The following is a 12,091-nucleotide window of genomic DNA, read 5'->3' as shown; positions in this document are numbered from 1 at the left end:
CAGAACATTCCCTCTCTCTTTGAAAGGTTATTTTATAGTATATATTTTTTGTACTAGTGTTTATAATTTTAAAATGCAATATGGGAAAAGCAATTGCTTTATTAAATGTTTTTTTAAATATTATTGGAAACTAAAACTGTTTTTAGTAAGAGGAGGAATGCAATCACGGGTGCTGGAATGAGTGTATTATGAGGCCTCGATAGTATTTTAAGGATTCTAAATCCATAACCTTAGAGCTACTAAATTGTATGAGATACAAGGACTGGATAATATTTCATCATAAGTTGATCACATTGACTAGTTAGCCTGCAAATATGGAGTAAAAGTGTGACCAGTATCTGATAACCATAAATGTTGTCCAAATGTCAAGTATAGTTAATTACAGGCATACCTTGGAGATATTGTGGGATCAATTCCAGACCTGTGCAATAAAGCAAGTCACGTGAATTTTTCTGTTTTCCAGTGCATATAAAAGTTATGTTTATATACTGTAGTCTATTAAGCGTGTGATGGCATTATGTCTAAAAATATAACATGACATACCTTAGTTAAAAAATATTACTAAAAAATACTCATCTTCTGAGACTTTAGTGAGTCATAATAGTAACATCAAAGATCACTGATCACAGATCACCATAACAAATATAACAATGAAAAGTTTGAAATATTGCAAGTACCAAAATGTGACACAGAAACACAAAGTGAGCAAGTGCTGTTGGAGAAATGGTGCGATAGACTTGCTCAACACAGGGTTACCACAAACCTTCAGTACATAAGAAACGCAATATTTGGGAAATGCAATAAAACAAAGTATGCCTTTATGTGCTTTAAATGTAGCTACGATTATATAGAATTTTTTTCATGTAATGTTAAGGTAAAAACTTCTATATTGAAACCAAAAAGTCTAAATATTTTGCCTATAATTTAATTATTAAATATAGATAATTATATTAGCTTCAAAGTTATTTCCGCTTAATGAGTTAATTTTACAAAGCTCCTTGAAGTTATAAAATATGTAATCCAAAATAACTGATATAACATAAAAGCAAAAACTAGAGCATTGTAGATGCAGCAGAGCACCATATTTCTGTGATAAATCTCTGGTCTTTTTGTTCACTTTTTTTAAAAACCTATTTATTTCACTTTTCATTCTTTTTACCCTTTTAAGAACATCTCCATGAAAATCAGCAGACTTTCCTTGGTCTGCCTTGTCTCCTCCCAGGGAGCCATCTGTCAGGGTGTTATGCAGATAATCTGAAATGTAGTTCATCTTGACCTTTTTCAAACAAATGCTCTTAGTTTTTCTACACTGTTTTTCTAAGCTAGACACTCTAAAAATATGTATGCTTTGCTAAAACATTGTAGGATGTTTTACAACAAAATAAAGGTATATTCCTACATAACACTCATGCAATACTTTTTTCTTTACTTATATATCATTTAAGCCTCTTTCTATATAGATCCTTCTTTTTTCACTCTTACAATTAAAGGAAAACAAATCACCCACTATAATTTGGAGTCTAATTTTCTTTTAATATTTTTTAATTTAATTTTTATTTTATATTGTAGTATAGTTGATTTACGATGGTGTGTTAGTTTCAGGTGTACCACAAAGTGATTCAGTTATAAATATACATATATCCATTCTTTCCCAGATTCGTTGCCTATATAGGTTTTTACAGAATATTGAGTAGAGTTCCCTGTGCTATATAGTAGGTCCTTGCTGATTATCTATTTTATATATAGTAGTGTGTATATGTTAATCCCAAACTCCTAATTTATCCCTCCCCCCACCTTTCTGCTTTGATAACCATAAGTTTGTTTTGAAGTCTGTGAGTCTGTTTGTTTCATAAATAAGTTCCTTTGTATCATTTCTTTTGGATTTCACATATAAGTGATATCATAAGATATTTGTCTTTGTCTGACTTACTCCATTTAGTATGATAATCTCCAGGTCCATCCATGTTACTGCAAATGGCATTATTTCACTCTTTTTTATGGTTGAGTAATATTCCACTGTATATATGTACCACATCTTTATTCATTTCTCTATCAGTGGACATTTATGTTGCTTCCATGTCTTGGCTATTTTAAATAATGCTGCCCTGAACATTGGGGTGCATGTATCTTTTCAAATTGGAGTTTTCTCCGGATATACCCAGGAGTGGGATTGATGGATCATATGGTAACTCTATTTTCAGTTTTTTAAGGAACACTCAATACTGTTCTCCATAGTGACTATACCAATTTACATTCCCACCAACAGTGTAGGATGTTTCCTTTTTCTCCAAACCCTGTCCAGCATTTATTATTTGAAGACATTTTGATGATGGGCATTCTGACCAATGTGAGGTGATACCTCATTGTATTTTTGATTCACATCTCTCTGACAATTAGCGATGTTGAGCATCTTTTCATGTGCTTTTTGGCCATCTGTATGTCTTCTTTGGAGAAATGTCTATTTAGCTCTTCTGCCCATTGTTTTGATTTGGTGTTTGTTGTTTTGATATTGAACTGCATGAGCTGTTTATATATTTTGGAGATTAAGCACTTTTTGGTCGCATCATTTGCAAATATTTTCTCCCATTCTGTGGGTTGTCCTTTCATTTTGTTTATGGTTTCCTTTGGTGTGCAAAAGCTTTTAAGTTTAATTAGGTCCCATTTGTTTATTTTTGTTTTTATTTTCATACTCTAGGAAACGGATCAAAGAAGATATTGCTGCAATTTATTTCAGAGAGTGTTCTGCCTGTGTTTTCTCTAAGAATTTTGTAGTATCCACTTTTACATTTAGGTCTTTAATCCATTTTGAGTTTATTTTTGTGTAAGGTGTTAGAGAATATTCTAATTTCATTCTTTTACATGTAGCTGTCCAGTTTCCCCAGCACCACTTATTGAAGAGACTGTCTCTGCTCCATTGTATATTCTTGCCTCCTTTGTTGTAGATTAATTGACCATAGGTGCCTGGGTTTATTTCTGGGCCTTCTATCCTGTTCCATTGATCTATATTTCTCTTTCTCTGCCAGTACCACACTGTTTTGATGACTGTAGCTTTGTAGTATAGTCTGAAGTCAGGGAGCCTGATAACTCCAGCTCCATTTTTCTTTCTTAGGATTGCTTTGGCTATATGGGCTCTTTTCTGTTTCCACACAAAATTTTTTGGTCTAAGTCTGTGAAAGATGCCATTGGTAATTTGATAGGGATTGCATTGCATATGTAGATTTTATTGGGGAGTAGAGTCATTTTCACAATATTGATTCTTCCAATCCAAGAACATGGTATATCTTTTCATCTGTTTGTGTCATCTTCAATTTCTTTCATCAGCATCTTATAGTTTTCGGAGTACAGGTCTTTTACCTCCTTAAGTAGGTTTATTCCTAAGTATTTTATTCTGTTTGATGCGATGGTAAATGGGATTGTTTCCTTAATTTCTCTTTCTGATCTTTGGTTGTTAGTATATAGAAATGCAACAAATTTCTGTGTATTACTTTTGTATCCTGCAACTTTACTTAGTTCATTGATGGGCTCTAGTAGTTTTCTGATAGCATCTTTAGGATTTTCTATGTATACTATCATGTCATCTGCAAAGAGTGAGACCATTTCCCTCTTGTAATATAATCTTAATATTTAAATAGAGATGCACAACATTCCATAAAATTAATTATATTCTTAATTAACCATTTCATGCATAAATGTGAATTTTACTCAATATTTTCTCTACTTTCAGTAAAGATGAAATGACTGACTTTGTGTACATCCTGAGAAGGTGGCCAAAATATGCTATGATCAAGAAGTTGCTTCTAGGACAATCTGGCCACCCGATTTCCCTGTTTCCATATTTATGTTTCTAAAAGATACTCTGAGACCAATATTAGATTCTTCACCCAGATTTATTTATTGTTTTATTGTTAACAGAGTTTTAATACTCCTATATATTGTTTTACACACTTATATATTAACTCATCTTATCCTCATAATATCCTTAAAATCCTAATAAAGGGACTATTCTTATTTTTTCAGATGAGGATATCGAGCTGTAGAGAGGTAAAGTAGCTTGCCCAAAGGCATATAGCTAGTAAGGGTAGAGCCAGTTTGTGAACCCAGACCATTCAGCTCTACTAGAATAGGCTGGCTTTCACAATCACATTCCTGAAGATTGGAGAGGATTTTTAACTAGTTGCCTTCCCAATAAAAATTGTTGGTACAACTATGATGATGTTTCCTTCACTAGTAATGCCACGTAGAAAAACAAGAGGAAAGCAGCTAGCATTTTCTGCTGTGATACACTGCAGCATCCTTAGCCACGGGTTGGTTTTGTCTGCAGAACATACTTCAGAAGTAGCTCCAGCTTAATCCAGAAAAACCTTTATTGAGGGCAGTTACATGTTAGGTACTTTCAATACAGATCCTGACATGAAGTGCAGTGCATTAAGCCAAATGTCTACCCATGTCCCAGCTTAGTGCCCTAAATAACCTGCTCTATCTGAGCCAAACCTTGGGATGTGAGGGTCTAAAATAGCAGAATCATATTTGCAGTATAACTTTAACTCAGAAAATCTGCAAGAGGACAGAGTGGTCCTGGGCCAGGGGTAGGCATAGGTCCAGAAGAGTGGGCTTTTCTGGGATCATCCTGCATGATGAACATGAGAGTGATGTGTCCTTCCAGTGTGTTGCAGAGTGAGATCTGTACATCCCTGTTGTAACAACCTCATGTTAAGTGTGGGATGCTGATTATTTTTATACTGAAAGAAGGCTTGCTTAGGCCTGGTGTTCTAAGTTTATAATGTAGCAAATTTTAGGACCAAATCCAGCTTGAAACAGATTGCTGACTATTTAAATCGAGGAGTTGACTTAACTGGAACAAAAAAGAAAAACATTTCTGGATCAAAAAAAAAAAGCTGGAGAATGGGAGCTGTTAAAGTGGGAGAAAAACAGATCTGTTAGAAAGAGCCAAGACACACAACTTAAGGAGAAAACATCTCCACCCAGCAGGAAACCCTGACTTTAAGAAATGCCACTGAAAGAGAGATGCTCCAAGACTCCTCACTGCATCATCTTAGCTTAGGACTTATAGACATTTAGGCACTGAAGAATCCACTGGAGGTATTCTTAGTGTCAGTTTGAGTTCCTGTATGTTTACAGCCTTGATGACAACACAGTGACTCAGAGTACTGTAAGACTTTTTTTCCATTTATTGAGTGTCAGCAACATTAAGAGCACTTTGAAGACCAGTGGCTAGGCCTAGATGTTTCTGCACAATTAGATTTGGATTTAGTACAGCAACAGCAATCCATATTTTTAAGCCCAGACAGCTAAAGAACAGAGAGGAAATTCATGTTTAAAGACAGGGCTCTCATAATATTGTAAAGCCTGGATTGCTTTTGTTTGGAGCTTAGAGTGGCTATACGTTTGATGAGTGTGGTGAGAAAGCTTTGAGATTCTTCAGAAATTTCTGAAATAGTCACAAAGAATGGGAAGAAATCATTGAGTGAGAATCCATATGCGGAACTTTGAATCAGAAAGACATGGATTTGAATCTGGGATCCTCCCTTTACTGACTATTGATCTTTGTGTCACATGTCATGTTATGTTACCTCCCTAGCAACTGTTCCCTCTAAAGTGGAGATGATATCCTACCAGAAAAGAGTATTAAGAGGAGTCACTGAAGACATACCACAAAGCTTTTAGCATTATGTGAGGCAGCAACTGTTTCCTTCCCAGGATATCATAATTTTGCCATCCTGCATTGCCGCTGGACACGCAAGATATTTTAAGTGACATAATACATGTTTGGAAAGTAGTAACAACACTATATTTTATAACTTTTTATAAACTTTCTACAATGTTTTAATAAAGCATTAAGGGTGGTTTTCTGTCTTGATCCATTGTCCAGCTTGAGCCTAATGTCTTTGATGAATGTTACAAAAAGAGGGCAAAAAGCCCATGTGAATTTTTTAAGAAATATAATCCTATGCCATGAAACATTGGGAACTTTTTCATATCTTTATTGATGAGCATCTATGTCACTTAATATGGTCTATTCAATGCAGTCTCCCTAGACCCCTCTTCTCATTGATGGCCTGCATCTGACCCATGACTGTCTATTTGTAGCTACAAACATCTCTCAGGATGGAGAACCTGAAATAGAAACAAAAGGTCATAGTGGTTGAAAGCCACTAAGGTCACACATGAGATCATGACAGTTGAAGATGATAAGATCAAGGATGTAGCAGCACACTTAGTCATAGGAAGTAGGAAGAAGTAGGTGGCTATTGTGGGAGAAGAGAGGAAGCTATAGATCAAGGAACATTAGTACAACAAATGGTAAAGGTCTTCATAAGAATTGTCCACATGGAAAACAAAGTTTCCTATAATTTTTCTTTTAATTAGCATCATAAGATATAAGAAAAGATGCATGAGTTAGAGAACAAAGAGGGGAAATACTAAACTATTCAATGTTATGTATTCTTCTTTGATGAAAATCATTCCTATCTTTTGCATTTCAGTGTTGCAGTTGATGAATTTAATGCTTACTAAATCACTGTGGGTCTTATGCCCTTTAATATATATATTGCAACAATGAGCACATTGTGAGCACAGATCCCACAAGTCATGGATGCATATTTTAATTCTCTCTTATTTTTGAAGAATACTTGACTTCCTCCTCAACAGTTTTAGGGTTGTAGTTTTCTGAAAGATGATTTTCATTGGCCAATGATTACTATTACTCAATTATATATAAATGAACTGATCAAAATTCATGGAAACAGGGTTGGCTTTTTAATGCTTAATTAGGAAACATCAAATTTTTTTGTTCCTGATATGTACACAGCTATAATTTTTATTACTATAAAATTGACCAATAAAGTCAGAAAATTGATTTATAAGCACAGACTCTGGGAGATGATGATCAGTCTCAAGAAGATCAGCCTTGCCAGTTCTGTACTATCTCAATTACACAAAAACCACATGCTAGATGAGTCAGTTTAATATAAAATCGATTGGTAGACTGAAAAGACCACCACTTTATTTTAAAATGCTCAAAATGGTTGTTCAAATTTTCAGCCAGGTTTGCCCAGTGGCATAATCAAAATCACAAGCCAATAATAGACTCAGTCTTCTATTTCAAAATACAAATAATCAAGTGGGTTTTTGGCTTTAGCATATGTATTTCTTAATCTCCTGAGTTCAAAAGAATTGCAAATTTATAATGGACTCTATCGTGGCATTTGAATTATGTCTTTTCCTTTTTGTAGGTGGATCTTCTGGTCCCTACCAAAGTGACTGGCATTATTACACAAGGAGCTAAAGATTTTGGTCATGTGCAGTTTGTAGGCTCCTACAAACTAGCTTACAGCAATGATGGAGAACACTGGACAGTATACCAGGATGAAAAGCAAAGAAAAGATAAGGTAAGTCATTCTGGTGGTTTGATGACATACAGAAGTAGAGGATCAAATTGTTTAACATTTTTTATTCCTTGATTATTTTGATAATTAGCAATTGTAGAATTATAATTATAGAAGTGAACAGATTTGATGATTATATTAGTTCATTGAAATTAAAATAGGGATGTTTCTTAGCTCAGTTTCCTTGATTGTGTTTTAATTCATGGATTAATGAATTTGACCTGTAAAATCTCTGTTTTAATATTATAATGATCAGTATATATTGATGCACTTAACCTTCTATACCATACGATCTCTAATTGTTTTCCTAAAAGTTCTTACTATGTTGAACATCTTTGTATCTACTGGTAGCTACTGGTCTGAATGTCTGTGGGATTCTGGAGAATGAAAGTGTTCAAGGGTAATATCAATATCTAATTGGATCAGATGTTAAAATATGGCCTTAGATTAATGAAATTGAATTTGTTGCTTAGATTCTGTGCAAAGAACTGTACCTTTCTGAAGACATCAGTAGAAACGTAATCTCTTATTTCAGTGATTTGGGGGAAAATATAATACACTTTCATACATGTTAAGCATTTCTGAGTTAATAATGATTTTTCCATTTTATGTAATGCCTTTATTTCCTTACTGTTGTTGTATTATTAACCAATAGAAAGGTTGGGAATATCTTTCTTTCTTCAAGTATGCAAGGTAGAGAATTTAATTTTCCCAGAAATACCGAGACTGGAGTGACTATTTCAATGAGACTATAAAGTATGAATTCAGTTCACACAAAATTTATTTTAGGGGAGATGTGTTTTAGGTTAAGATTACAAAACCACAACTCTTTAACTTTTAATGTCTCAGAATATGCCCATTTAGCATCTCAGGACAGACATATTCACTTAACATCTCAGAACACACACACATTTTGCGTTTTAACATCTCAGAAATTGGTGTATCTCAATGTCACAATCTAATAGCCCTTACTATTTTCTAGAAGAATGTAAAATAATGGCATGTTTTATAATCAGTGGCTTCTTAGATTGAATGAATATTGGGTATTTTGTAACAATGTCTTCAAATTTTTTTAGGTGTAGACAAGTATCTGCTATGATTTATAGCAAATAACTATTTCAGTTCTTGTTTTCACCTTTTACAGTAGGCATTTTGATGTGTAAAGAATGCAAATATATTCCATAAGATGAAACTTTCTAAACTTCATAAATTACACAGTTCTTGAAATTAATTTTAAGATAAGTATTCTCATCTATAATCCATGTGCAATATTCACTGAAAAGCACATTTGTAATATTTAAATCCTTATATAAGTTGATTTAGGGAAGAAGTGTAAACCATTGTGCTGGTGAAATACTTCTTGTCTCCATTTATATTAAGCATATGATTTAATGATTATTTGTGAATCATTTTTAAAATTTCCCTAATTGATAGACTGGACATTGTTATTTATGCATTTTATTTCATTATCTCAATCTGAAATGTACATAAAACCTTTGTGTCAAGTTGGCCAAGTGATTAGATAGTGTTGTTCAGGTTTTCTGTATCCTCCCTGATTTTCCAGTTACTTGTACGAAAAATTCCAGAGAGAGCAATGTGGAAATCTCCAACTCTAACCATTGATTTCTCTATTTCTCCTGGCAGTTATTGGTATTTGCTTCATGTATTTTGAAAGTCTGTTGAAAGATATATGAATGATTAGGGTTGTAATGTCCTCTTAATCAAAAAACTCTTTTATCATTAGAAAATGACCTTCTTTATTCCTGGTGGTATTTTTGCTCTGAAACCTACTTTGCTGCTATTCATAGAGGTACTCTAGCTTTCTTTTGATTAGTACTACATTGGTATATGTTTTCTCCATCCTTTTACTTCTAACTATTTCTACTTTATATTTAAAATGCACTTTTTCTATGCAGCATATAGTTGTTTCCTTTTTTCCAATTCAACTATCTCTGCTTTTAACTGGAGCATTTAGACCATTTATATGAGTATTGAAGTAATTGGGTATAAATCTATCATCTTGCTATTTATTTGCTATATGTCTCACCTTTTCTTTCATTTTTTCCTATTTTCAGCCTTCTTTTGAATTAATTGAATTTTTTAGTTATTCCATTGTGCTTCATTTGTTGACTTATTTGCTATAACTTTTTTTTGTTATTTTAGTCACTGCTTTAGGTTTTATAATATACATTTTAAACTTATCGAGTCTACCTTCAAATTAATGTAGAGCCCCGGAAACATACCTCCATAAGCACAAGCAAAATAGATTATAGTTATAAATCCATGTACTTAAGAGCCACACTTACTATAACACATGATTTTGCCATTCCCCAAATAAGTCTTATTGTAAAGAAAGAAAAAGACTCCCACTAGGCAAGTTGGAAAGTCATGAGAGTAAACTGACACGTTCAGTGTAAAGGATGTAAGCCAGAATCCTCATGTGAGACAGTAAGTCATGTCATCTATCCAATGTAAAATTTCTTAAAAAATAAACCATTTTAGAATTATAAATATGACAGTTGGCTAAACTCAGTCAATATAACTGGTAGTTTTAAAATTAAATTTAGCCAGTCTGTTTTTAATATTATAATTAGTTTGGTACATTGAAGAAAAGCCTTAATAAGTTTACTATTTATTACCAAAGGAAACAACTAACACCAATAAACAATACATAGAATGCTGCAGTTGCTATTATAATAAAGAAATACTTTGAAGGAAATGCAGGACATAAACATCTCCATTCCTACAGAGAAGGGAATTTTATAAAATAAATGAGAAAATGGATTCCATGAGTTCTTTCAGCAGTTGGAAATACAGGCATTTTACACACACACACACACACACACACACACACACACATATATATCCCAATCAAAATATATGTTTATAAATATACACAAGTAATTATTGTGCTTTGTTGTTATTACTATTATTACTAGGAATTTAGGTATAATTTCATATATTCTTTATAGAAGTGCTTTTCTTTCGAGAAGTCCTACACAACTCATTAATTAATTTTTCTAAAGTTGAATAAGCCATCTTCTATTCATTCTTAGTATCATTTGTGTCTTGTTTTCCGTGGTTGCTTTCCACAAGGGAAAAAAAGTCTTCAATATTTAGAAGTGTAATTCAACTACAAGCTTTCATGGAAATAAATATAATAAATGAATTGAGTGTTTCAGGGCAAAATGTATGCCTGTGAGATGTTTCATATATGCAAATTTCAAAATGAAATATTTACAAAGTTTTCTTTTCTTTCATTTTCTTTTTAAACACCCAATGTCCTCCAAATGCCCTTTGGAGCTTTCTGTTTTTGATTGAGCATCCAGTTAAGATTCACGTGATGTATTTATCATATCTCTTTAGTCTCCTTTAGAGTAATTCTCTTGTCATTTTTTTCTTCCAAAGCATGGACATTTTTAAGAGTCTAGGCCAGATGTCTTGCACAGGTCTCACAGCGTGGTTTCATCTGTTTCCTCATGATTTTTTTTTTCTTTGAATTTTATTTTATTTATTTTTTATACAGCAGGCTCTTATTAGTTATCTATTTATACATAATTAGTGTATATATGTCCAGTGCATCCCACCACAACCCCCACCCCCCACCACTTTCCCCCTTGGTGCCCATATATTTGTCCTCTACAACTGCGTCTCCATTTCTGCCTTGCAAACTGGTTCATCTGTATTATTTTTCTAGATTCCACATATATGCGTTAACATACATTTGTTTTTCTCTTTCTGACTTACTTCACTCTGTATGACAGTCTCCATCCACCTCTCTACAAATGACCCAATTTCGTTCCTTTTTATGGCTGAGTAATATTCCATTGTATATATGTACCACGCCTTCTTTATCCATTTGTCTGTCGATGGGCATTTTGGTTGTTTCCATGACCTGGCTATTGTAAATAGTGCTGCAGTGAACATAGGTGTGCATGTGTCATTTGGAATTATGGTTTTCTCTGGGTATATGCCCAGTAGTGGGATTGCTGGGTCATATGGTAATTCTATTTTTAGTTTTTTAAGGAATGTCCATACTGTTCTCCATAGTGGCTGTATCAATTTACATTCCCACCAACAGTGCAAGAGGGTTCCCTTTTCTCCACACCCTCTCCAGCATTTATTGTTTGTAGATTTTTTTTGGTGATGCCCATTCTAACTGCTGTGAGGTGTTACGTCATTGCAGTTTTGATTTGCATTTCTCTAATAATTAGTGATGTTGAGCAGCTTTTCATGTGCCTCTTGACCATCTGTATGTCTTCCTTGGTGAAATGTCTATTTAGGTCTTCTCCCCATTTTTTGATTGGGTTGTTTGTCTTTTAAATATTGAGCTGCATGAGCTGTTTATATATTTGGAGATTAATCCTTTGCCCAGTGATTTGTTTGCAAATATTTTCTCGCATTCTGAGGGTTGTCTTTTTGTCTTGTTTATCGTCTCCTTTGCTGTGCAAAAGCTTTGAAGTTTGATTAGGTCCCATTTGTTTATTTTTGTTTTTATTTCCATTACTCTAGGAGTTGGGTCAAAAAAGATCTTGCTGTGATTTATGTCATAGAGTGTTCTTCCTATGTTTTCCTCTAAGAGTTTTATGGTGTCGGGTCTTACATTTAGGTCTGTAATCCATTTTGAGTTTATTTTTGTGTATGGTGTTAGGGAGTGTTCTAATATCATTCTTTTACATGTAGCT

At 33.6% G+C, this 12,091-nt stretch overlaps 1 protein-coding gene across 3 annotated transcripts in view; it reads left to right on the top strand.

The window, feature by feature from the left end:
- EDIL3 (EGF like repeats and discoidin domains 3) overlaps positions 1-12,091 on the top strand; it is a 429,794-nt gene that overhangs the window by 377,427 nt on the left and 40,276 nt on the right. For all 3 annotated transcript variants that reach the window (XM_019929732.3, XM_073802274.1, XM_019929733.3), the window contains one exon: positions 7,254-7,409. In XM_019929732.3, the coding sequence (XP_019785291.1) occupies positions 7,254-7,409 (156 nt within the window). The remainder of the gene's footprint in view (positions 1-7,253; positions 7,410-12,091) is intronic.

This window comes from Tursiops truncatus, chromosome 3, assembly GCF_011762595.2.
Source record: "Tursiops truncatus isolate mTurTru1 chromosome 3, mTurTru1.mat.Y, whole genome shotgun sequence".
NCBI lineage: Eukaryota > Metazoa > Chordata > Mammalia > Artiodactyla > Delphinidae > Tursiops > Tursiops truncatus.
Note: the sequence above shows the minus strand (reverse complement) of the source record. Positions and strands in the feature narration are given on the sequence as shown.